This window comes from Lissotriton vulgaris, chromosome 1_2 (assembly GCF_964263255.1).
Source record: "Lissotriton vulgaris chromosome 1_2, aLisVul1.2, whole genome shotgun sequence".
NCBI lineage: Eukaryota > Metazoa > Chordata > Amphibia > Caudata > Salamandridae > Lissotriton > Lissotriton vulgaris.
The window spans coordinates 170571197-170598732 of record NC_141686.1 but is presented as its reverse complement, the minus strand read 5'-3'; the positions used below and the strand labels follow the sequence as shown (position 1 = coordinate 170598732).

General features: G+C 45.0%; 1 protein-coding gene across 2 annotated transcripts in view; it reads right to left on the bottom strand.

Annotated features, from left to right (window-relative positions):
* The window catches only part of KDM7A (lysine demethylase 7A), a 345661-nt gene that overhangs the window by 28349 nt on the left and 289776 nt on the right, over window positions 1–27536 (bottom strand). The window contains exons 13-18 of one of the 2 annotated variants that reach the window (XM_086953055.1): window positions 23596–23717; window positions 12921–13078; window positions 11708–11805; window positions 10268–10389; window positions 9983–10185; window positions 8519–8604 (exon numbers count right to left, since the gene is read on the bottom strand). In XM_086953055.1, the coding sequence (XP_086809181.1) occupies window positions 8519–8604; window positions 9983–10185; window positions 10268–10389; window positions 11708–11805; window positions 12921–13078; window positions 23596–23717 (789 nt within the window). The remainder of the gene's footprint in view (window positions 1–8518; window positions 8605–9982; window positions 10186–10267; window positions 10390–11707; window positions 11806–12920; window positions 13079–23595; window positions 23718–27536) is intronic. The other variant, XM_086953056.1, reaches the window with a different exon arrangement.

The window sequence follows — 27536 nt, the reverse complement described above, 5'->3', positions numbered from 1 at the left end:
ACACTTCTTGAATGGAGTCCGCTCCATAGTAAAAGTGGTAGTGTAGGCCCGTCCGCGTCGAAGCACGTGGAAGGGCAGTAGGAGATTGGAGCTGAGAGTCAGTAAGAAAACCCGAACGCAACAATACCGACGCCCAGCCTAAAGACCTTTTGGTCTCAAGTAAAATCGAACAACTATCGGTTCCGAAGGAGGGAACCGAAAACACATCCGAACCCTATGGCGGAAAAAAACAATCTGGGGATGGAGGCGATGCCCATGCGCACTGTAGTCCAGGGGAGGAGCCACCTATCTCGTGATACTTCGAAGACTCTTCCAGGACAACAATGTGCAATCATCCGGACCCAACACTAGGTGGCGGACTATGCACAGATATGAATTCAGCAGCCCACATGCCTCGAACTTCTTCGTTTCAGGTCCGGTTTTGCAGGCGGGACGTCGAAACGGGGCTCCTTTGGTGGGATCAGAGCATCTTTATTTTTTCTGTGCCAAAGTTTTCGGTGCCGGTGTCTTTGGTGGAGGATTTTGGTTCCGAAGAAGGTTTCGGTGTTAAAGGAAGTGGGTCTGAGACTGGTTTCGACCCCGAAAGTTTCAGTTTGGTGCCCGAGTGTGGACGACTTAATCTAGAGCTGGAAGGCTTTAACATGTGTTTTGTGCCGAGCTGGCAGGTGGGGAAGTTGAAAAAATTCTCGGTGCCAACCCCGGCCCGAAGGAAGAGGTGGAACAAGAGCCTTTTTCTTGGGCTAAGTAGGACTTGGGGGCAAGGGAGGTTTGGTACTCACGATATGCAGGATCCTCCTGCTCTTCCTCAGCCCCTAGTGCATCACTGGTGTCTTGTTCGGAATTCTCTCTGTAGAGGTCCGGAATGGATCTGGCGTTTGGGTCTGCATGTCGTGACGTCGAGCTCGACGGTCGCGGAGTGTTTTCCGTTTAACGGAAAGATTTACACGTGTCGCAGTCCTGTTTGTTGTGCTCCAGAGGTAAGCACAAGTTGCACACTTCGTCGGTGCACTGGAACTTCACATGGCACCGAAGGCAGAATTTAACTGGAGTCTGTTCCATCGACTGAGAGATGGACGGATGTGGGTAGGCCAGACGGCCTTCCACAGGTTTCCCGATCGAAAAAAGCTTTGTATTTGATATGATACGTGGAGAAGGAGAATACGCAATCGAAAACAATACCGTCGAGGGTAAGTGGATTGCACACAGAGGGGAACCCGAGAAAAAACAATAGAGTCGATGCCCATGCGCACTATCACCTAAAGAAGTCACCTACCTCGTAACTGGAAAGACTTCTTCAAAGAAAAACAACTTGAAAACATCCTGACCCAACACTAGGTGGCAGGAGCATGCAAAGCATGTGATCTACAGCTCACATGCTTCGAACACAGGTTTTTCAACTAAAGTAGAACCGTTGACAGGATCTTTTCCTGTCAAAGACCCAAAAAAGTAAGAAAACACCCTTACATTGACAGTTCATTGTGGAGAGGGGCAAGATTTCTTCTGATCAATTAAGAATGCTCCAGCTGCCGCAATTAATTTAGATCTCAGAATTTAATTTTAGTGGCAGAGCAGCATAATTCATACACATCTGTAATTATTAAGATTCTTATAAAAGCGAATGGTAATCACTGGCAATATTGTTAACACTGACAAAGATCTAATAAAGGTTTAATTTGATCTCATATTAAGGTTCCCTGAAAACAGCAGTATCCATCTCTTGAGAAACAAGTGCACACTGTTTCAATTGTGAAACTTGATCTAATTGCCATAAAGGAATTAACCCTATAAGCGGTCAACCCTTGCCTCCTGTGTTGGATATTTTGTAAAGATTCACATGTTAATTAAATTCACCTCTTCATTAAACTGCAAATTAATTCCATTCATTCCAAAAAAAGTAACTCCAGAAGGAAAATGTTATGTACCCTTGTTATCTAGTGTTGAGTGTGGGCATGTAAAAGTTATCTTTTCTTTTAGGTTTCCACTCACAAGACTATATGTTACTCCACCTTTAGACCACAATACACCTGGACAAAGACTCCAGCTCAGAATGTTTTCCTCAGCAGGCGAGTAATGTTGGTGAAGTGCAGGAATAAGACATAATGAATTATCCTGTGTAATAAAATCTGTTACACTCTTGCTAAAAAAACTTTTTTTAAAAGCACCTGAAGGAATAAGAGTTGATTCCATGACAGCAAAGTCTTCCACAGCACTGTTAGCTTGCGGAGTACCCGTAGAAAACAAATTCAAAGTAGTTGCATGGTCTTCTCTGCATACCTTTGCTAAGCATTACTATTTACACTCTGGTGACAAGAGACAATCACCTTGCTCACTCTGTACCTCAAGATTTGCTAATCCAAATGGCTGTTTCTGGAAACCCTCTGCCTTCTAGTTACTGCTTAAGTATTTATTCAAAAGGTGAGGAATCTACAGGTAGAAGTATCCATCAGAAGAAAAGTTACTTACCTCTGGGAACAATCTTTCTGGTGCATACTCTATTCCTCACTGACCCTGCCACTACCACTCTTATGAAAACCATTGAACCTTCTCCTTTTTTAATAAGCTACGGAGTTAGTTATGCACTACACCAATAAAGTTGCAGTATTCTCAAATACGCTGCAAACGTTGTGGCAAAAATAGTGCCGAACTAATGCTAGGGCACTACTTTTGGGGCTTTATGAGTCGGATTACATCATCAGAACTTTACCTCTAATGTCGGCACAGAACGGACACCTGCTGATGCCAGGGAGCTACTGCAAAAGCTTTCGGGATCCAATCTATGCATTGGATATTCGAAGATCAGGAATGTGCAGTTAGAGTATACACCAGAAAGGAGAGGAGTTGGCCTAACGGCAGGGGCAGTCAACCTCTCATCTGAGGAACCGGGACAGAGTTTCAGCAAAGACGCGCACATCATGCGATTCTGGGCAAATCAATTTATCTCCCCATGCCTAACAAAAAAGAATGTGTCCTTATGTAACGCAACTGGTGCACGTGTAAAGCTCTCTGAACACCTGATACCGTAGGGTCAAGTTTGTGCTATATAAGAATCCATAAAGAAAAATAATTAATTTTCTCAAGCCTGGGAGTGTCTTTAAAGTTCTCTGCATTGGTCTTAAGCATGCTTCTGAGCATGAGAAGAAATTGGACATGTTTTTGTCCCAACTAAAATGTTGTTGGCTACATCATATTGCCTTTACCTCGTGGGGTGGTGCTTCTCGCTGTATGACTGCTTGGTTCGCAGTGGTAGTGTTCAGAGGGGAGACCTTAGGGATTCAGGTCCGGATCGTTGTCAGGGTCAGCTCGATAACCTCATTTGGGTTATCCCCTTTCATGGATGTGACAAGGTTAGAGTCTTTAGGACAGGGGTCTCCAAACCGGTCCTGGAGGGCCGGATCCATGCCAGATTTTTAAAACTACTACATTTATCTCAATGGGGATATCCAAAAAATCTGGCATGGATCCGGCCCTCCAGGACCGGTTTGGAGACCCTTGCTTTAGGATAAAAGGGACTGCCTTGGTCCAAATCAGTCTGGTCAGAGTGAGAGGATGACTGTGAGGATCTAAGAGGTGGAGGAAAATCAGGGAGTTATAGTGTGAATGGGACCTCAACTCCAATTCATTTTTGTAATCTATGCGGGTTTCGTTTCAGACTCTAACTGGATTTCTGCGCTGAAGCGAACCCTTTGTAATCTTAGGGTTCAGTTGGCATAGATCAATGGTACTGCTTGGGGCATCGCCAGACGTTTACTAGGGGCCAAACTGAGTCTGTGCCCGCCGCTGCCCCTAAGGATCGGTTCCTCCTCAGGCTAGTCCCAGGGCTATATGCCCAACTCTCTCGCAGGGCTCGACAAATCTGAAAAATTGTACTAGTCCTGCAGGTCTAGTAACTTGGAAAATCCCCTCGACCCATCTGCAACCTACGGAGCTAAAGTGACAAGTTAACAAGATTTAAAGGCATCTTTATTGCTCAGTCCCTTTGTGAGCAATATTGCCATTTGTGAGCAATAAAAATGCCTTTAAATCTTGTTATCTTGTCACTTTTGCTCCGTTTTCAAAGTCAGAGGACAAAAGTTAGTTTGTCCTCCTACTCGCCAGGGCGAGTAGGACCTAAAAATAGCTCGTCCTCATCCATTCTCCCTCGCAAATGCGAGCGGATTTGTAGAGCCCTGCCTCGGGAGCGATACTCAACCTCGATCTTAGGGCCCAGAGTATAATCTTTGTCCCGTGTCCAGTCTTGAGGCATTAGAGGAGAAAACATCTGGGCTCTGCACACTTAAAGACCCACACTCTTCTCCCTCAATGCTTAAGATGGCCTCAGGTCTAATAACGTCCAGTGTTTCAGGAGACCCAAGTGTTTTGCATTTTGGGGTGAGCTCAATAGCGTTCACATCAGTTCCAGAAGGCTTTCTTGCACCTAAGCTCTTTACACATGAATAGGTTGCATACCTGGAGCGGATTGACAGGGGGAAATTTTGTTTTGCATCCAGAGCAAAATTGGCAATGTGTCCCCACACACATACAGACATTTCCTTGAGCTACCTACTAAAGACCAACCCATCACTATAATCGCAAGCTCAACGACAGGACGGCAGTTGGTGTCCTGTGAAGTTCTGTGTTGGAGTCGAAGTCTCGATAGCCAGTCTCAAAGTTCACTACAAAAAAACAGGTTTCTGAAGCTCGAAGCTGGCACAAGAACATCTGGACTCTTTGGCAAACATTTTTTTTAACTATCTGAGGTGGTCTTTTTTTCTGGTGCATTGTGGACTTCGAATGGAGCCACAAGGAGACGTGTGACTCTAAAGTGCTTCAGAGAACAAGCATTTGAATAGCCAAAAGGTCGCGCAAGAGCAATTGGCTATTACCAAAGTCTTTTAGGTAGGTTGGAAACAAAATGTCTACAAGCAACAGTGCATGCGCTGTCTATGCAAGAAATAAAAAGCAGAAAATAAGAAATAACACTGCAAAACAAACATGGAAGATGTGTCAACAAATAACATTAATTGCTGTGGGGATTCACTTTTAGGTAAACCGCATAGTTTTACCCCAGTCTGCATACTTTGAACCCCTTTAAAACCCTGCTTTAGGTGGACACAGCCTCTATGAACCTGCTTCCTTGAACGGTTAAGCAGTGACAGCAGCTCTTTGGTGGCCCCTTACCAGAGCTGCTTCGGGGTGGGGAAACAGCACAATAGCGTTCTGCACAAAAGACCATTCTTCTCAGACTTGTGCAGTCAAATGTAGGACGATTAGAGAACAAAAAAAGCTATGTGAGCAGCACTTCGTGAAAACACGCTGTTAGGCATCCATACATTCATTCATCCCATGCAGCTCCTTCGCAGTCTCCATTTGTCTAAGCAACACTCACCAGCAGCTGATGTTTCTTTTATAAAGCCCAAAGTCAAAGCAAATTAGTCTTCCCTGCTGCTCGAATTAACACTGCCTTCACATTAGCCAGCCTGTCACATGAACCAGCACAACTAATTGGCGAGGGGGCAGGAAGAAACATGGATGAGCAGATGAGGAGAAGAAACAGACAAGAGGATGGGTGGAGGGAGAGGGGTCGGTATGGGTGGACAGATGAGATTTAACAGGGGCAAGGGGGAGGGAAGTAACGACGGGGGTAAAAAACACAATCACTCATGTGGAGTGCTTGAAAACAGATAAATAAAATATCGAATTGGAGTTGGGAGGGAAAAGCAGCACCATGCCTAGGGATATGGGCGTGCTTGAATACACAACTCCTGCAGTGCTTGAGAGAAAAAAGGAAGCTCCAAAAGGGAAAGCTGTGGAAGGACATAGAAACTTAGTCCATGCTCCAGGGGAGGGACAAACTCAAGAGATAATATGACGCATGCATGCTATGTCACATAGAAAAGAAGCAAATGCAAACCAATCTAAAGCAAAGCAATGGTAAGCCTATAGGCAGGATATATCCCACTAACTGTAAACATGGCTCGAAGAAAGAGCGCTATAGTGGTCTATGCAAGACCTGCAAACAGCTTACGAACGTCCACCACTCGAATGCAGGAGTATGCAGAGCATGCATTTGCGCATGCTACAAATGCTTTTTCACCAAATCTTTCGAAAGTAAACTACAATACTTTAAAATACACCACTTAATGTGATCTTTTAGCTGCCACAGTCACTACTATCCCCAATTTAGAATGATGCTCAGATGGGAGGCCCAAAAGGACATCTGGTTGCTTTTCTGCTATCCTATTGACACAAGGCCTCAACACTGGGAGCTTCAAGTTAACCATTGTTATGTTATGTTACGTTAATTATTTCTTCTATAACGTTCGGCTACTCCAAGGAGCATCCCGGCGCTTTGGCGAAGAATATCTGCAGGTAGAAGGGCAACATAACAGCTGAAAAGGAGACTAAAATAGGGAAAAAAACAAAGAGAAACTATTTAGTAAAAAGCCACGTTTTCAAGCCCTTCCTAAAAGCAAGAAGGCTGGTAGCCTGTCTCAGGGACAGTGGTAGTTCGTTCCAAGCCCGCGGGGCGAGGTAGCGGAACGACCGGCCTCCCATTCTAGCACGCCTAATGGCAGGAACCGTCATTTTGGTCAGACAAGTTGACCTCAAGGCCCTGCTGGGTTGGTAAAAAGAAAGGCGTTTCCCAATATACTTGGGGCCTACGCCATGTAGAGCTTTGAAAGTCAGTGTCAGGCTTTTGAAGAGGATCCTCTTGGGAGTAGGTAGCCAATGCAAGGTGTTAAGTAATACAGTGGCACCTGCTCTTCTCGGGAGTCCATAGATGGCTCGGGCTGCCGAGTTCTGTACTACTTGCAAACGGGTCAGAAGATACTTCGGTAGACCCAAAAAAAGGGCGTTTGCGTAGTCCAGTCGTGATCCAATCAAGGCCTGAACAATTATTTTCCTATGGCGAAGTGACACCAAAGGAAGGAACTTTCTCAGCATCCGCAGAATTCCGAAGCACTTCCCCGAAAGGGCCCAAAGGACAGATCACTGTCCACTATCACTCCAAGGTTCTTAGCCTTGAAGGACACACTGTCAGGAGGAAACATATCCTGTGGCCACCAGGATTTCCAGTTTGGCTTGGGAGCACATCCAAAGAAGAGCAGCTCAGACTTGTCGTAGTTGCACTTCAGGCCGTGTCGCCTGAACCACTCAAAAACCGCACCTAGGCATTTCCTGATCCGTGTGCCATCAAACATCCCGCCCCCGTCACATGTGAACAGGAGCTGGGTATCATCGGCACAGGATATGATCTGGGCGCCGAAGGACTCCGCCACCACCGCCAGAGGGGCCATAAAGATGTTAAAGAGCATGGGGCTAAGAATGGAACCCTGTGGGACCCCCACCTCTAGCGGTGCCATATCAGCGGAGTAAGGGGGCGCCCAGATCGTTTGTCGGCGGCCGGCCAGAAAGGATTTGAACCAGTTCCACACCGTTCCACGAAGGCCACATTCCCAGAGTCTTAAAAGGAGGCACGGTGTCGAACGCCGCCGACAAATCGAGCATGACTAACATGGCCTTTCCCCCAGAGTCGAGCACCTCCCTGATGGCGCCAGTGACCTCGAGTAGGGCCGTTTCCATGCAGATTGCGATGCGTGCAAAAGGTCGTTTCCCTCGATGAAACTGGAAATCTACCTATGCACGTGTCTCTCGGTCACTTTCGCCAATGCAGGGAGGAGGGAGATTGGCCTGTAGTTTGCATGAATTAGGGGATCTAGGGCAGGTTTTTTGAGCAGTGGTAGAATCATGGTGGGCTTCCATGCCTGCGGAACCACACCTGTGGACAGGGAGGAGTTCAGAAGAGGGTTCAGCAAAGCATTTAGAGCTGGTGCCACTTTTCCCAGGCATTTAGCCGGGCACAGGTCCAGCGGCGAGCCAGATTTCAAGCCTGACAGAAGATCCAAGGATGTGTTGAGGCACATAGGGGGATATTCATAAAGAAAAGGGCCCTGACCCTCCGGAGAGGATGAAAAGGGTAAAGGACTCAGATCCAACTGTGGGCAAGAATAAGAAAGGGAGGCCTGAATGGTTGTAATTTTATTGACAAAGAAGACGGCTAGTTGTTTTATCCAGGGTTCTGAGGGTGCGTGAGTAGGGGTACACATGGCAGGAGATGTGAAATCCTGGACCACTTTAAAAATCTCTTTGCAGGTGTTCTCAGCCTCATCAATTCGGCGCTCTAGATAGGTCTTTTTTTCTTCCCAGATCAGCTTATGGTAGGCTCTGGTTACCGCTCTAAAATTCAGTCTCTGTCGGGTCGTAGACCCGCCTCCAAGCTCTCTCAGCCTTCTTACAATACTGCCGTAGCGTCCTCAACTGGGGAGTAAACCACAGGGCCGACGCCCTTATCTCACCTGATTTAGACTTCTTCTCGGGGACTAAGGTCTACCATTAAAATGTCTCTTCAATACACTGGTAAAATTACATTATATGGAAATACATGAAAACCCTACCATTGGATAGTTATAAGAAGAGTACTTGAGGAACTCAACGTACCAGGACATAATCAGTCTTAAAAAACTGAAAGAAAACTCACCTGTGGGATTAGTCTGGAAGCTGCCTCCATCTGTCTGACCCATACAGATGTCACTTCAGGAACTAGCTCCTCGTTCGCATGACCTTCTGAGGAGAGAAAAAGAATGCGAGATGGTATTTAACAGGGGCTGCAACCATATCATACAGCACCAGTAGAGTGAGTAACCGAACCTTCAAATAGAACTAGAATGTAGACCATTTTTAGGGAATGATTCTCATGTTCTTGCTGCTCTTGACCTTACTGGGCCAACAAGTACAATGCAATACCAGTCTCCTGTTAAACCATCTCCAAGATAATGGGCCTACTGGGACACGTGTGATCTGCAAGTTGAGGGTCTCAGATGTGATGAATGTCAGTAATATTAGAACCACAGAGTTTGGGATAATATGTCTGCCCAAAGCACACAGACGGGTTGTGGTCATGTACTCTCCTGGTATCCAGTCCAACCTCCCAGAATAACTCATTACTTGAGCAGAATGGAATCAGGTTGCAGCCCTCTGACAACATGCACCTCTGCAGCATCACCACAGAAAATACTGCAATAAGTTGCAGCATAACCTGCCATGTCAGCACATTCACATGCTGCGATACCACATTTCATTGCAGCATCCCAGAGAGGAAACAAGAGGTCTACACAAAAGCTGCACTCCACCAAGCACCTTTTAATCAGTCGGATTATCTACAGTGTGAAGGCATACAGACACAAACGTTAACTTCTCCACTGTACTGTGATCGAACCTAGACTTAACCACTACTATCACCGAGATCATTTGTTCACAACAGCACAGAACAAGGGCGTCCCCTACCCAGACCTACTGTTCACCATGGCACGCTGTAGTATCACCCAGAGACTTGAAGTTCCATGACACACTACTGTTGTATAAAAAAACAGGGTACAAAGCCACTGTTGCAGATAACATGGGGGGTCTCACCATGCAGATTCACTACACTGCACACAGCGTTATCGGATATTAGCATTGCTAGCAGAGAACAAATCCTAAGTTACCAAGGGAAGCAAAACCCTTTTCAACCCCTCAATGCTCCTCTATCTGCTAAATATGACTGCATACTGTGCAGTTAATTTCACAGTACTATGTCAGAATTCCAAAGACCTACAAATCACCTCATCCAATTCCACTGCGCAGGAACAATGGTCTGCCACGGTCATGCATACCTAAAGCAGTACTTGAAAACCAGGGGTATCAAAACAAACTGTGCTGCTATAAACCCAGGTATTTACTAACCAAGGGCATAAGACAAATGTAAAACTTTTTTTGGTGTTTTTAATGTCCTGGTAAAGAGTTGATTCCAGCATTAAGGGAATTTCAACAGTGTCGGGTAGCTAATAAGGTTGAAGATTTAAGTTAAGACTCCCAGCCTTATCTCTTAAGTCCTCTAGATATTGCTCCTTACAGCCATCAAAAGGAGATAGCAGTATGTTCAGGGTATAAATCATTCCCATACCATCCTCACCACACTCCTCCTTTTTGATGCGATGGAAGGATGCCCTTTCCTCCTGCCTCAGTGGAGAAGCATTGCTGCAGCCCTGAGGGGACGCTCTTCTCTCCATGCAGCTGTTGGGTAAGCATGTGGTGTAGCGCAATCCTGCCATAGACAGCATGCCCTGAATAGCTTCTTCTTCCATGGTGGTGGACGCGGGATAATGCCTGAGGAATAGATCAAAAGATGTCAGCTGGCATCAATCACAGCTTCATGAAAAGAGAGCAGGAAAGAATTAATCCCTCGCACCTGGTATTTGAGGTTTCATTCCTAGACTGCAGCATGCTGGTGTCTGATGGGTGTCGCTGTGCTGGGGGCTCTGGTTTAGCTTCATCACCCGAGCTATCAGATTCGTCTGTAGAGGAATCCTTCTGTACAAGGAAAAAGCAAAACATGCCTACGCTTTACACTGATCACGATTTCTCAGATCACCACCTGCTCCGGCTCTTTAGAACTTTCAGACCCATACAAATTAGGAGGCATGTACATTTCTCATTATCCAGCGTATGCCCCAAGAACGGCCTGCTTTACCTTCTATTGCAGAGCCCAGCAAACGAACTTTGCATTTTCGAATTTGCATGCAACCTCACTTTGACCACGAATGCTCCTTACTATCCAATTCAAATTATACCTTCTCTTGTGTGGGTGATTTGCAAAAATGCCTTGGCTCATTGAAATAAAAGTCAAACACTCCCCTACAGAATCATTTACTTAAAGAGGATCTGATGCTCATGGAAACTCCTGAGTTTCTTCTTTACAGGTTTTAGATCAATTTCGGTATGTCATAACCAAGCTTTTTTTCACGTCTCTAGTCCTTTAAGCACCTACCCGCCTGTGCACAGATGACCAAAAGAACTGAGGGACCAACCCCTGCCAGCGCCAAGAGAAGAAGGCAAGCTTGGTCTGTCATGCTGCCACTACAATGTAGCTTGACACCTTTCCACTCAGCATCTTACATGCGTTAAACATCTCCGGTGTAACTGCAGAACCCTGACTTTAAGAGGCTTGGCTAATTTATGATCTTCCCTGGAGTTCTTTCTAAAACACTTTAAAGGAGCTCCTGCTCTCTTTAGCCCATCTTTTATCCGCACTGACGTAACGTGACACCACAAATGTGATTAACAGTGGATAGCACTTCTGGTTAGAGTCTTGTAACACCTAAAATCTTGGTTAGTGGTAACCTGATTTTCTTACACACGTGTGCTCCTCAGTATCCTTTTTAAAGCTTTAGCTGCGCTGCAAATTCATGGTGATTGCTGTTGCACACCGATGCAAATACCATCAAACCTATAGTTTACAGGCCAAAAAATCCTTTTAACTTCATCCTAAGTGTCATGCATCCAATTAACTTCCCACACTTCTTATCACTTTCTCCTTTATAAGCAAAAGTCTTTCCATAGCTTCTCAATATTTCACCTCTCTTCACGTCCAATAGGTTTCCACAATATCTGCAATTTGGAGCACTAGCTTCCTCTCTTTGTCTTCCATGTTCTATCACTTTCCTCCATCTCTTCCCAAAGTGCAATATTCTATTCACCTGTTAATTCCTCGCCTGGTAAATTTCTTTTCCTTGAATGTCACCCATGCAAAATTCTCATACTTTATCTCTCCCCGACATTCTGCTCCAATATGGGGTTCTCTACCATCCATACATACATAGTCCAACTTCAGCAACTCTCATAATTTTACCTGGCTAGTGCAAGTGGCATCCGAAACCTCTGAATCGGAAATGTCAGAGTATTTCAAAGATCCATTCCTGAGGTCTGGTTTCACTTTCTCAAAAAACACTGCAAGACAAACAGCGGAGTCAGATTACAAATATTTTCACATTTGTTTATGCATTCAACAAGCTACAGTTCTGCAACCAGTCACAGCTACTGCCAGACAGCTCTCTTTCCACAAGACAACCTATAAAGCATCTATCATGCCTATATATACACACGTGTGTGTATGTATATACATACACATATATATATATACACACACACATACACACACACACACATACACAGATATATATACACATATACATACACATATATATATACACATATACACATACACATATACACACATATACATATATACACATATACACATATACACACATACACACACACACATACATATTTACATATATATATTTACCAAGGACTATTAGGGACACCACATACAGGATGGTGCAATACATGCAGATAATCACCCCTCGATTTAGGTCTCTCCTTCTCTCCTCTCTCAATGTATTGAGACTGAACTATTTTGTCTGATGCCCGATGGAGCTACTTGGTTTAGCTATAGGGGAGATGGGCCGTGGACTCCCTCCTTGGTCGTCACCTACCCAGTCGGCCTTTAGACCGACTTAATTTCGTCTCTCCTTGTTGTCTCTTTCCCTATCCTCCCTTTCTCACCTTCCCTGTCCCCTCCCCTCTACGCTCCATTTATTTTGCCCTCCATGTTCTTTAAATGTTTCCCATTGAGACCTAGCTATTTGGCCAAAGCCCGATGGAGCTACCTGATAGCTATTGAGGAGATGGGTTTTGGGGCTTCCCCCTCTACCGTCACCTACCCAGCCAGACTTTGGGCAGACTTTCCTTAGTCTTTCTCCCATATCTCCCTCCCACCCCTTTACTCTTACCCCCTTCCCCTCTACACTTCACTTATCTCCTTTTCTATGCTTTTGTAATTGTTTGTCTAGCAACTGATGTAAATTGGAACTGATGTAATCTTGTAATTTTGTGTATCCTACGGGTCTAGCCAGCGCTATATAAAACTCTTAAAATATAAATAAATAAAATAAAATGTGGTGGTGACTAGATAGTTGTTTCATTTCTATGCTGCCCATTAAGCATGCCAGAAGTTACTAATGCAGCACACGAAGAAGTGCAGCAAAGTGAATACTAACAGTTTAGTGGCTTCTGGATTTCATCTTTTCCTTCTTCATACGACCCTGAACACGCCTCTTCCACCTTTATGTCTTCTGTTTTCGCCCTTGTTCGGCCATCCTCATCCTCGCTGTCTGCTGTGTACAGGCTGCTGTCCCTGAATGGATTTCTTTCATCACTGTGGGGACAACACAAAAGATTCCCACATTGGTGCCCATTTCCATTCACAAATAAAATGTCAGTCTATGGGCAAAAGACGTCAGACTCAGACGCTGCTACATATAATATGGAGGATTAATGGGTTCTGCAGCTGAATGAAAATGTGCCACTGACTACTGCACAATGAGGCTTTAGAATGGGCTTTGGCAGCAGCTTCAGAAGCAAGATAGACGTGGGCCAATGGGCCCTGGATGGATTAGATTATGTAGTAGTGTAAAAATCTAGGACCCCCTGTTTGGTTCTAGAACTCCTAGGACAGGGCAAAATTCAAATGAAGAAAAAATTCCTAGGCAGTAAGTACAATTCATGTTACATTAATCTATTTTAAAAATGTTATGGGGGATAACCAAAGCTCAGTGCAATGAATCAACAGCTATTTAAAACATATACATTTTTTTTTATTGAAATGTATCAAGAAAATGAAGCATAAGAAAGCAAAAATTCAAAACAATTACATGAAAGTGCATATACATCAAATACAACGTATTTACCAGGGGTTACGATGGTAAGCACTTTATCCAAAACAATGTAGACATGAACATATACATATAAAACAATACACATAGATGATTCTTGAGAGGTTTATAAAAAGCTTATAAAAATGGGGCAACTGATATGATGTGGCTAAGTGGGGAAAGTTCTCAGCGTGCTCAACGCGCGTTTCGGCACAGGGCGTGCCTTATTCAGGAGAGCCACAAAGGTATATCAAATGAGAGCGGTTATGAAGGAATGAAAAATTTAAATGGTCCGTGAGGGAACCCACAAGTAATAAGCGGGGACGACTTCCACTGTTAATAACTTTGTCTTTAAGTGCACAGTCCCACTGGATTAGTTTTGGCATCAACTCGAAAAAAGGATAGAGAGGGTCCAGTCAGGAACCGCTGGTAGTCCTACTTTCGGTGAAGGTGAATTAGATTAGAAGTGACGCAGTGTCCATTTATGTGTGGAAAGGATCAGCATGGATTGCCGGCATCAACTGTCCTCAAGCTGTTTGCAAGTGTTGAAAATATGAACTGTGAACCATTCATACTACGTTGTTGGGGTCCGGTGAAAGGGTTGTGGAAGCTAAAGGTGCCTGATTTTAGGTATTCCGGAGATCTGCTGCTAGGATTGTGGCTGGCTCTGGATAAGTCTCCCGTCTTGCATTGGTATTAGGTCCTGCTTTGCACTTCTGGGTAGGATATGACCTCTGGAGATCTCTAGCAGATCTGAGTGCCATGTCTGTCTGGCCCACTGTGGGGGATGTAGGAAGCTGGCTCTGTATATGGTATGCCACCAGGTGGTTTTACCGTGCACAGAGTCCAGGGGTTCCCCAGAAATGTCAAGGGCTCAATGTACAACCCAAAGTGCTCTATTAGTGGTAGTGTGGGCGAGTTGCTTTGGGCCGATCACAGAGGAGTCTAAGGCATTTATTGCACAAACATTGACCAATAATGTACACACGACTCAAAAAGGAGATCCACACCAATGTTTTGAAAAAAATAAGCTTTGTTCCAAATTTATTTCAAGACCAAGATCTTTTCAATAAGGTAAGTACATTTTCAAATAGAAATACTTTTCACTCTAAAGTCGCTGCTTAGAACAAATTTCTGAACAGTACAAAGTTATCCTAAGGAGGAAAATAATAAAAAGTGGTTTTACCGGTAAGAATTACACTTACAGTTCCAGTCTTCGGGACTAAAGGTTAGCAAAGGGCATGGGTCAGGTGAGTACCAAAACTGCATCACCTGCAGCACAGGGGAGGCTCGGGCCAGAGGTCAAAATCGCGGAGTTCGGCCCAAGGCATTTCAATGGAGACAGGGGGTGCTCAAAGCCACAATGCTTGCAGGTAAGCAAATCGTTGCAGGGTCTACGCTTTGGGGGTTAGGTCAAGCACAGGGGGGCCACCAAGCAGCACCATACATACACCACCAGCGGCACCGGGGTAGTCGAGTGAAGGGTGCAAATTCAGGGTGAGGCACCCAATGCTTTTGAAGGAGATTCTGTTTTCAACAAAAAGGCAGCAGGTGTGGCACCAGAGGTTGCAGGAGGTAGACCAGTGATAGAGATATGTAGAGATGAATGGGGGTCGTAGGAGTACCGTCAAGTCAGCTCACCAGGACGCAGGGGCGCCTTTAGATGCCAGTATTCTTGCCGGAGCCGGTCGCGGTCAGTACGAGCCTCTGGATTCAGGCTGCAGGCGTCGTCGTGGAGTCCAGGAGGGGTACAATGCTGGACTCGAGGCCAGCAACTCAAAGAAACCTGTTTTGGGTTTGCGGGCCACCTGGACACGGGCCGTAGGAGTCCTGTGCAGCGTGGGCAGGACTCGTTTATCCGCTGGGCACCAGGGTCCTTGGTGTTGAAATCTTGGGGACAGAATTGCTGTCCTCAGGAGTTCTGGTCTTTTCAAAGTTCAGTCAGTCTTCCTTGGGTGTCTTGAAGTAGCTGGCCGCAGGATAGGCGTCATCTTCAAGCAGGGTCTTTGAAGCTAGAGACAGGCCTATTGGGTTGGGGCCAAGTCCAGCGTCGTCTTCGTCCTTCTCAGGTCACAAGTAACTCGTTTCTTGGGGAGCCTTGTAAATGTAAGGGGTGTTTTAGAGGAGTAGTAGGTAGGGCTAATGAGCACCTTACCTAGGATGATTACACCCACTTTTATGTTACCTTCCTGTGGGGGCTTAGACCTAGCCCGGATTGGAGGAGTCCCCTCATCTTCCAGGGGTGGAGTTGTCAAGGGTGGGCACACCTAGCTTTTCTGAGTTTTCCCGCCCAAAGTGGGGTTGTAAACCGGGAGCTACCTTCGGCTGCTAGCAGCAGAAGGTGGGGGTCACATTACAAAGGCAGCAGGCCTTTGAAGCTTACCCTTCGAGCACTGGTCCATCCTGGAGGAGGTGTGACACCTCTGCCCAGGAGGTGCCGTTTCTGGCCCCAGAGAGCAGAGGCCCTCCACCCAGAGGTCCAGAAACATGCCTGTGTGGCAGGCTGCCTAAAGCCAGTCCGTGTCCACACCAGGGTCGGTAGTTTTTTGTTTTCTAGGGGACACCTCTGAGGTGCCCTCTGATGCCAGTGTGGGATTTATTGTAACATGTACTCAGTGTGGGTTTATTGTGAGGAGTAGTTTGCTAGCAAACACAGCTGTGTTCAGTGAAGCCATCATGGTGCTATGGAACTAGAGTTGTCGAGTTTCCAGCCCATGTACTCTCCATGGCTTCATTGGCACTTACAATATTAAGGAATAGACCCCAATACTGTAGGGGCATATCTGCTCATGCAGATGTGGCCACACCTGGTATATAGTGCACCCTGCCTTAGGGCTGGTAAGGCCTGCTAGAGGGGTGACCTACCTATGTCTTAGGCAGTACTAACTAGCATGGTACACAGGTAATGTCCCATGTCAAGACGGTCATTCTATCTGCATCAGGCCATGCATGCTGCCATGGCAGTCTGCATGGCCTAGGTGAGGGGTCCCTAGGGGACCCTCTGCGGACTGCCATGGTACCCAGGTACATTTTACTAGGGACTTACAGGGGGCCTGAAGGCTCAATTAGAGAATAGTATTTAGGGTAGAAGCACTGGCACAGGGGACCGGATTGACTCGGACCCTGCGCACTACAATCAAAACCACACCAATGTCCAGGCAAAAAGTGGGGGCTAACCATGCCAAAAGAGGCACTCTCTCACAGGGAAGAGAAGTAAGAATGACATCCTTGACGGTCTGGCCTTTTTCATTACTGCTGGAATCAGGGGAATCAACGGAAAGCACTATGCAAATCTCACTGTCCAATCTATCAACAGGACAGTCCCTTTGGACTGGGCTTGTGGAAATCTGACAGCGAAGTCTCAGCATTATTCTGGGCTTGTCAACAGGCCTATGCCAGTGTCTGTACAAGCTCGCTAGTATATGGGTGATACTTTGTCTGCTTAGTCTTGTGCTCTGTTTTCCTGTGAGATGCATTGTTACCCGGGTTGTGTTCCATTTGAACGTCCACTTCCATATCTCCTGTCCTAGTTCTGACAGTGGGAATGACTTTAATCCTCAATTTTTAGGTAGAACCATCATGTTGTCCATCTGGATCAGCACTGTCTGCTCATTTGCATGTGCCTGGAACGCCTTCAGTGCTAGGAAGACTGTTTTGAGTTCCAGAACGTTTAAGTGCTTTGCCACTTCCGCTGTACTCTATGAGCGCTCCAAAGCCCTTGTGAGATGTGTCTGTTGTAATGGTCACAGTGGGAGCTGGCATGCTGAAGGGTTTCCCTATCCACAGGGTCTCTGGGTTCCACCAATCTATCTCCTTCTGAACCTTTGCAGTGAGCCTTTAAAAATTCCCAGCTATCCATGGTTTCCGTTGTTGTAGAGCCATTTTTGTAGGTTTCCATTTGTAGTCTTGCTTGTAGTATGAGGGGACGGCACAATGCACATTAATTTAATGACAGTCCTTACTGTCAGGGACTCAACCCTTCTGGTAGAGGCAAGTTTGCTCGTCCTTTTGGGGACTGGCTATGTGTGCAGTCCTCCAGTTCAGTGTCACCCCAAGGAACACATTACATCTGCTCTGGGTGCAAGGAGGATTTTTCGTGGTTTATGGAGAAGCCAAGCCATTGCAGCGTGTCGATGACAGTTTGTATGCCTTGGTGGCACTTTTGCCTTGTGTTTGCCTTCACCAGCCAGTCATCCGGGTAGACACGTACACCCAGTCTTCTCAGGTTTGTGGCTATTGCTGCCCCGTCATTTTGTAGAACAGTCGATGCTGACTTTATCCCTGGAGGGTAACACTCTGAACTGGTAGTGTACCTTGTCTAAGACATCTGAAGTACTGTTTGCGTCTTTTTGCTTCATTGGTATGTGAAGGTAGGAGTCTTATGTCTATGGGAGCTATTTATCACCCTTTACTTAGGAGTGAGGTTGCTTCTTCTTGAGTTGTCATTTTAAAGTGTTGTATTCATATGAACCGGTTTAGGTATCAGAGGTCTGGTATTGGTCTGAGTGTCAAGTCTTGTTTTGATACTAGGAAGTACACAGAGTAGATACCTCTTCCGGTCTCCCTTGGAGGAACTCTAAAGCTCACTTTTTTAACAATCTTGATCTCCTGCTATAATTGTAGGAGTTCCTGTTCTCTTAATGGCCTTTTCTTTGGGGGAACAGGAGCCATGTCTTGAGTTCTGTGTAGTAACTGTGTTATTATATTTCAAATCCAGTTATCGGAGTTGATAGACCCCCATTACTATAAGAATCCTCCTATTTTCCTACCCCTAACCCTCCCCCTGCTGTGGGGCTGGTGAGAAATCTCCCCCGCTGGTTGGCCACCTGTTGGGCATCCCCTGAACTGCAAAGCCCAGGCATCTCATTGTCCTCCTTTCACTGTTGAAGTGCTGTGAATACAGCAGTCCTGAAGCGGGCTTCCCCTGTGAAAGGCATGTTGAACACGCATTCCTGCCTTGAAATTAAAGACTCACCATGCATGCTTCTTGAGGGTGGTATCTGTCTGCTGCATCCCATGCTGACTCGAGGCAAGAGTTGGCGATGTTCTTGTCCTCCTAACATCACTGCCTCCTTGGCTCTCTTTTTAACCCCTTCAGCGCTGCGCGAATTCCGCTGCGGTGATGAAGGTTCTAAAGGACCAACGGAACCATGACGGAACGGTTCCGTCATAAGCACAGGCCAACCGACGCTCATGATGGAACCGTTCCGTCATGAGCATGGAAGGGGTTAAACTCCTCTGGAAGGTGTTGCATGAGGCTTTCGATCTCCTCCCATTGTTGGTGGCCATAGCAGTATAGCGGTGCGTTCAAATTCACAATTATCCATTGCATTGTTGCTTCCCTTTCCATCCACCAGCACCATACTTTTTAGTTTTTTTCTGGTGGGGCGGATTCTTTGGATGCTTCGCCAACTTGGTCTAGGATTCTGGGAAGAATAAGCAGAAACAGGGGTACCTTCTGTCTTGGACAGCACCTGTGCTTTGAGGAGGAAGTTTGATTCCTCCCTCGCTTTGTCAAGCTGGACCACGTATGTGTCTGCTGCCCTATTGAGTGCATTATACATGGATTAGACATCTGTAGGTGAGGGACTTAAGGGATCAGTGTCGACACCCTCTTCAGGGAATTAGACATTGAGATCCTGAACGTGTCAAGCTGTTCCTGTCCTTCAGGCGCAGTGGATTGGTCCTCTTTGTAGTAGGAGAGATCTTCCCCCTCCACTTCATGGGATTCTAGTGTCGAAGGGTGCTTCGATGTTCGGTCAGTCGTCAACCATCTCCCTTCATTCCAAGAGCTTTGGGAGGATCAGGAATCCTTTCAAGGAGTCACACTCCTTCCTTTGAAGAAGGGCTGCCATCTCTGCTTCAAGTTGGCATTTTTTCATTTAACCTGAACTGAGCCATCGGTTTAACCGGTCGTCCTCCTCTATGGTCACCGGATCTTTGTCTCTCTCATTTGTCCCTTCTTTAATGTCCACTGGCATCAAGGGTTGCCTGACTGGTTTGCCCCATTGGTATCCTTTGGTAAGGAACCATGTAACACTTTGTGCTTGTGCCGACCTTCGATTGTCTAGTGTTTCGTCATCAACACAGCTTTTGAAGATCTAGTCTCTATGCTGTTCTACACCTTGTACACCTGTTCTTCTAGGCATCTCTCACTGCTCTCCTTGCGGCCTCGATCCTCAACATAAATGAAACCCTCTTCGGTCTCCAAATTTCCACTCTCTGCCAGTTCGGCTTCTCAACTTTCCCCTCCTAATGTTCACTGGAGAGGCCTAGTTCCCTGGCTGTTTCCGGCTACTTTGAGCATCAGTCATGGAGTGGGGTGAGAGTTCTTATTTGAGTCTCGTCTTTAAAATTTTCAGGACACGTTCCTCACAGGCCTTGCAGTTTTTGGCGCTGAGATCTTTCAGGAAAAACAAAATGCACACCTTGTGGGGGTCCCTTTGTGCCAGCTTGTGATGGTAGCTGGGACAAAATTTAAATGGGGAATTCTCCATTACTATGCATTCTCTGACCATGTGGTGCTCACTGGTGGGGTCCCAGTCTGGGTCGGGAAGGTTGCTTCTCTGGCCTTTGAGTGGCATACTTCTAGGTGATTTTTCAGGGTTTCTCAGTATAAAAAGGGAAAAACCTTAGTTTGAGGCTTGAAGAAAAAAGAAATTTCGGAGCTCCTCCATTGTGCTTCCAGGCCCAATTATGGAATTAAGAATCTGAAGATGGTGACCAAGCAACAGAACAGTAGACCGACAAGACAATTCCGAACCAAACCAATAGATGGTGGAATAGATGCACAGCATGTGAATATAGAAAAGGAATCATGTTGCAAAATATTGTGTTCTCTAAAGAGGAGCATCATCCTGACAATTCAGGGATGTCACTCCAGATCCTAGGTGCATAGATGTATGACTGAATTAGGTTAGCTTCTATTTTTGCACTTCAACTCCAGTTGGATGATATCCTGGCTGAGAATATCTAAAGCCAACAGAGGTGGTAAGTTGGTCAGCCAGATAGGAAATGGTGGCGGTCATGATGGATTTGTAGACACTACTTCTGGTTTTAAAGATGGATCTGGCAAAAGCAGTCAGTAGAGTTTTATGAATGTAGTATGACCTTAAGGGAAAAAGAAGCAAAAATGTTAGCTATGTGAAAGCTCCGCCACTATCCAGATGAAAAATGCGAGAGCCTAGACAGTAGTTCTTAGGTCACTGTTTGAGAGGAATGGTGGCAATTTCTTGACTATAGAAAAATTTGGACTAGGATATCTTGAGTTTATTGGTGAGGTGTTCCCCGAGGGCAAGGTCAGCTTCCAGGGTAAAAACAGTAGCTTTGCATTGGGTGGAAGTTGGGGTTTAAATCCCTGAAGGAGCACAATTGATCAGCTGTTGCATATATTGTAAATGCTGTGGCGCTTACTATGACTGTTAGAAATTGGGTTCCTGGTTGGCTGCGGTATGCACCCAGGTAAGAAACTACCACTCTAATCAGGGTCAGATAGATACACAAATGAGATAACCTGTGCTCACCCTCTAGTAACTTGGCACAGAGCAGGCAGGCTCATAAAAAGAGACTATGTGTAAAGTATGTGTGCAACACACATCTTCACAATAAATAAACCACAAAAAGACTCCATACAGGGTTTAGAAAAATAGGGAATATTTATCTGATTAAAAAGAGACTGGATCAATAAAAATACAGTGAATACTTTGCAGGATAGGCAAGTTTTCAAACGCAGGTAAAAAATAAGCCTTCATTAGGTTATGAGCATATGAAAGTACAATTAAATCATAGTATTCTAGGGTTTTGAGTGTGGGCGTACACTCACATTTTCGTAGGGTATGTGTGGTCACTCCGACGGGGTTGCATTGAGTCCAGTCCCAGAAAACAAAGAGGCTCTGGAGTTATGTGGCTGGCAAGTAGTGGTGCAAGTCATGCCCAACAGGCACAGGAGATCCTTAGTGAGTCCCCTGGGTCCGCATCAGTCCTTTGTACACAGTACCTTCACCAGGCGCTCAAATTCAGCAGACGAACTGCTGACTAGGGATCCTCATAAACTGGGCTCACGATGCAGCAATAGTATGCTTGGGGCCATGCAAAGTCGGTGCCTGTGCGGAACTGCGGCAGTCTCCCTTCTGAAGGGTAGGTGGAATCCAGCATTCCCTGGCGATGCTCCGTACCACATGTGGTGTCTCTTGGCTGCAGAAGGCACAGGCTCGGAAAGGTGCTGAGCTCTCTCCCAACAAAGTGCATGGTTGGAGCACAGCCCAAGCGGTCGATCAGGCACCGTCCGCTGTGAACAAAAAAGGGCGCCGATCTCTCTCCCAACAAATATACCTTTTGAGCACAGCACACGTGTACGATCAGTGACAATCCGTGGCAAGCCAAGTGTAATTGCCGTACTCATGATGACCAGGGTCCCATGGCAGTGGTGAAGCCCTTGATGCCCCGGAGGCTCCGAAAAAGGGTGCAAGCCAACAAGCCCTTGGAGAACACGTTCTAGTTAGCAGAGAAGGTAGCGAGAAGAAGGTAGCAAGCAGCAGGCCAACACAGCAATGCAATTAGAGTGGTAATCCCTCCTGGCGGCACAGCAGTCCTGCAATGTGCAGAGCCAGCTGTGTCTGGTTACAAGTCCAATGAAGTGTCTGATTAGATGGGGTAAGAGACCTAGTACTTATAGCCAAAAGTGCCTTTGATGGGGGTGAAGGGAGCATTCAAAAGAACTCTGAAGTGCACAGGTTCCGTTTTAGTCCAGTCCTGTTTGCCAGCCTAGCCATGGGAGGTAAATCAGCCATTTGTATGGAGACAGGACACTACCCATTCAAGTGAAGTGCTATCTCCTCTCTTCCCTCCTGCCCAGGAAAACCCATTAGTATGCAGTGGAGTGTCCTGTGTTGAGGCGGTCTAGAGGAAATGCACAAATGTAGCCGTCACCCAGCACAGAAGTGTATTGGAGACAGGCTGTAAGGTGCACAGAGCAGTAAGTGCAGAGAAATGTCCACTTTCTAAAAGGGGCATTTCTAAACCAGTAAAGTTAAATCCAACCTCACCAGGAAGTAGAATTTATCAATACCATTCCAAACATATGAAGCATCAAGAAGCTACTGCCCTCACATCAGGAATTCCAGCTTAACAAATTATAAGGAATTCCCAATGCTACCCTATGAGAGGGGTAGGCCTCACAGAAGTAAACACCAAAATGGGCTGTTTGTCACTACCTGGACATACAAAACAAAGCTACATGTCCTACCTTTTGCTTACATAGCATCCTTCCCTTAGGGCTACCTAGGGCCTACCGTTGGGGTGACTTACATGTAATAGAAAGGGGAGTTTAAGGCTTGGCAAGTAGGTCTTAAATGGCAAGTTAAAGTGGCAGTAATCTGCGCACACAGGCCCTTGCATTTGCAGGACCGAGACAGGTTCGAAAGGCTACTTCTGTGCGTGGCACAATCAGTGCTGCAGCCCACTATTAGCATTTAACTTACCGCCCTAGGTATATAGTATACCACTTTACAAGGGGCTTATAAGTAAATGATCTATGTCAATCATGTATACACCAATTACGCACACCACACCAATTACACATGTTTAGGTATGATTAACAGTGCTCAGAGTCCTAAGGCCACCAAAAAGATACAGCACAACATGTAGGTAAAAACAATAAGACTGGGGGAAGACCACCTTAAGTATACCAGGTCTAACATTTTCCAATTCCATTGATACAGAAGACTTTACAGAGTAAAGTAGTACTGGTAATGTCCGCAAAAAGGGTTGTGCCATTCATCTTAGTTAACTTGGGACTGGGCTGTAGGTAGTGGGAGGCTTGAAGAATAGCCAGGGAGACCAGAGGTCTCAAAGCTTGGTCATTCATAGATTCAATCCCATTTGTTTTTGTTATTACTTTGGGACACCCCAAAGATTAAAAAATAACACGGTGGGACATACACTACCTCCAAGCAAATAAGCCAACTAGTTCCTGCATTTTCAAATTATTTTCAAATTACCAGTAAAGAAAGCCTCTACTAACCGTATTATCTTTCCATTTGACAACAGCAAACGAAGGTCATTAGCCTGCAACCTTTGTTCTGGCACAGTTGAAGGCAGTAGAGGCCTGTTAAACTTCCCAATCAGTTTTGAGTTTGCCAAGTCCTGGAAAAAAAAGCACAATTAATTATAAACAAGGTAAATATGACATAAGTCCTAGAATGCTGAAGATTAAAATTAAAAAGATGCCATTAGATACATAACTGACAATTCAATTTCAATTCAATCTTTATTTCGGCACAGTTTGAGCCAGAAAAGATATACAAATCAACAATGCATGATAAAATTGGCTAACAGTTCATTTTCAATAAATTAAAAAAACACAAAATTAAATATTACAGTGCTGGAGATGACCGATTATAAAACAACCATTTGAAACATGTTTAAAACACATGGATATTCTAATACATCCTACCTAAGTCTAAATTGAAATGCAAAATAGCAGTACTAATTAAAAACATGAACAAGAGGACGAGTTGATTTAAGGTACAAATGGATTCCCTAATGTTCCAATCTTACAATTTAAGACCATTCTTTACGCGAACAGAATTTATAGAAAAAAGGAATCTGCTGATACTAAATACGATCGTTCTTCTAGTATCTGATTTCATTATTCTCAGAGATTCCTTGCAGGATCTTACACCAAGGAGGTTACACAGAGGTTTAATCCATTTCCTCCTGGCTGTCACATAGGCAGGACAGAAAAAAAGGATATGCTGGTCATCCTCCTTGGAACTGTCCTGGCACATGGTACAAAGGTCGCTTAGCATTACATCATTTTGGCCTGCATTACCCGCCCTGGACCATCTGGCCAGGGTTGAGTTAGTCATGAGATTACCGTACCTCAGTTTCATAAACAGGCTTTTAGCTAGGGGTGGTTCAATCTCATCAAGGAAGTCCTCAAAACTGGGACTATCCTTGAACATCAAAAAATTAACTGTTAGTGTTCCACCTCTATGCTCAGTAGTCATGGAGTGTTCAATGTAGCCCCAAAAAGCAGTCTTCACAATTTTTTTGAGTTTTGGGGTAGATTTCCCGGTTCATCCCAAAACAGAGTCTCACCCAGAAGGATAAGGGCCGTAGGATTGCATAATGATCTGTTCTTTTGACATTGAGGTCCAACATTAATGGTACTAAGGGGGTGCCATTTGGCATCTTCACAAGGCTTCTCATGAATTTATTTTAAATAGTTGAGAAGGCATTCTTTGACATTGGCCCCCAAATTTCAGCTCCATACAGTGCTGCAGACTGGGCCTTAAACTTGAATATCTCCAGGGCCTGTGAAACAGCTTTACTAGAGCTTGTACCATGCTTCTTTAAAATGGGTATGGTATTCTGCGTAAAAACCAGCTTACTTTTCTCTACTTGGGTCTTCCAGTAAAATTTAGAATCAAGCGGAATCCCCAAATAAGAGAAGTTCTGAACCATTTCTAATTTTTGGCCATTTAAAACCAGGTTCCCATTTTTCGATTTATGGGAATTTAGGGCCATGCATTTAGTTTTTTGGCATTTATTTGTAGTCCCTTTTTATTACAATACTGCTGAAAAGAAAGTAAGAGTGCCTGAAGACCTCTAGGGGTTTGAGAGATTAATATGGTATCGTCCGCAAATAGTAACGCAGATACCCTCTCACCGTTCAATTTGGGGGAATCATTGTTACAGCCTGCCAAATGTGTGGGGATATCATTTACAAAGAGTAAAAATAGCGTGGAGGCCAACACGCAGCCCTGACGGACCCCACGTTCTATTGGTATGTTGTGTGAGAGCTCCCCATTAGGGCCCCATCGCACTTTTGCGAAGTTTTTCGCATGTAACCCTATTATCTGGTGAAGCAGGGACCTGCAAGTGGAGAGATTCCCATAAAAGATCTCGTATACTAGGTCAAATGCCGCTCCAAGGTCTACAAACGCGACAGAGATGCCCCTTTCTTAAATGCACGTATTTTCAATAGAGACAACAGAATCTAAATACTTGGTCTACAGTGCTCACCTTGTTCCTGAACCCAGCTTGGAACTTAGTGAGTACCAAATTGACTTCCATCCACACGTTCACTCTAGCTAAAATATGCCTAAAGTATATTTTTGGCAAAATAACCATTAGGCTAATTGGGCGATAGTTAGATGGATCAGACCTATCGCCCTTTTTAAATACTAAAACAATTTCCGCCCCCCTCCAGCTATCGGGGAAGTCAACACCAGACGCCAGTATATTGCACAAATAATTTATATATGGTGCCCAAACACTTAGCTCGTGTTTGTAGAGATCTCCAGGAATTTTCTCTAAACCTGGCGCTTTGCCATTTTTAACAGCATTAATGGCCATTTCGGTTTCTTCTAAACTAAATTCCATTTATTTTCACACTAAGTGAGCCACGGGGCATCCTCATAAACTATATTTATAAAATCAGGTTTTTTAAACAAGGTAGTAAAATGATTAACCCAAGTGAGTTCATCAAGATATACATCTTTCACTACTCTCCCTACATGGCTCCCGTTTGCCATCAATCTCCAAAATCCAACATTATCCTTTGTCTTGGCTGCTACTAGTAAGTCAGCCCAACTTGCTTCCTCCCAGGTTCTTCTCACAGCCTCCTGTGTTTGCTTATATGATTTCCTAGCCAACCTAATTTCAGCTGGGGTTTGGGTTTTTACTGCCAACAGGAGACTAGCTTTTGCTTGTCGACAGATTTTGCCATACCAAGGCTTACTGTGTGATAAATTATTTGACTTTTGGTAGTTTTTTTTAGGAAATTTGGTTACCATTAATTTCAATGTTTTAAAAAACTCATTGTGCAGATTTATAAAATTAATAGAGTTATTGACCTCCAATAGTGCATTTACATAAGAAGAAAACGTGTTAGCCAAAGTAGGCAAATTCCTGCCAGAGCTTCGCCGTGCTCCAATATATGGGACCATTTTAAGGTACGCCTGTTGTTGCTCACCAATAATTCCTCACTGGTACATGTTTGGGCATCTATTTTAATATCAGTGCCCACCCCATTAATCAACCAAAGATTAAATAGTAAGTCCAATGGTCGGTGGTCGCTCTCAACCCTATCTTTCACCTCTAAATCAATCATAACATGCCAGATACCGTTGCTAAATCTCATTAACTCTTACATGTACATCCTTCAGTCCCTTTTCAGTAGGTGGAAAAAAGTTAAGACAGGAGAACAAGCATTTGCAAATCCAAATTGTCCCGCTTTTGGGACCTACTGGATTTGCTCATGTCTTTTGGCAATGCTGTACAGTGTCTGGGGGGTGGGCAGGGACCAAAAAGCACAATAGTGCACATTTAGTGTTGCAATGGAGGTGTGGTAGGAAGCAGCTCACAAGTGAAACAGCTAACCCAGGGCAGGGAGAGAATCATATGAGGGAAAGAAGAACACAGGTACGGAGGGACGATAAACACAAGTGAGAACAACATTGGGTACGGGGAGAAGCAAATGAAGGGGGAAAGCATTGCATGGGTAGAAGCATCTGAGGGTGTAAGTAACAGCCCAGGGGTGGAGGTTAGTATAAGAGCAGAACACTAGCGAGAGCAACAGATCATAAGGGGAGGGTATTTGGTGAGAGGCTCATAAAGGAGAGAGCTAGAAAACATGCACTCTCATGGAGTGTTTAATGAAAAGAAAAATGAAAAACGATACCTAAAATTGAGCAGTGGAAAGATACAGCCATTCAAAGATATGGCAAATAGGATATGCTCCAGAAGAAGGACAAACAAGATGGACAAGATAAGCCATCCAATGGTAAGCAATGGGTGAGATGCAAGCCACTTTAAATTCAAGGTAAGTCCAAAATTCCTGAGCACATATCTCAGTATCTAAATCACTGCAACCGAAACTTTATGAACCACTACACTGCCCTTTGAAGTAATTCTGTACAAATACTTCAAAAGGAAGACTTTACTATCAGCTGGATA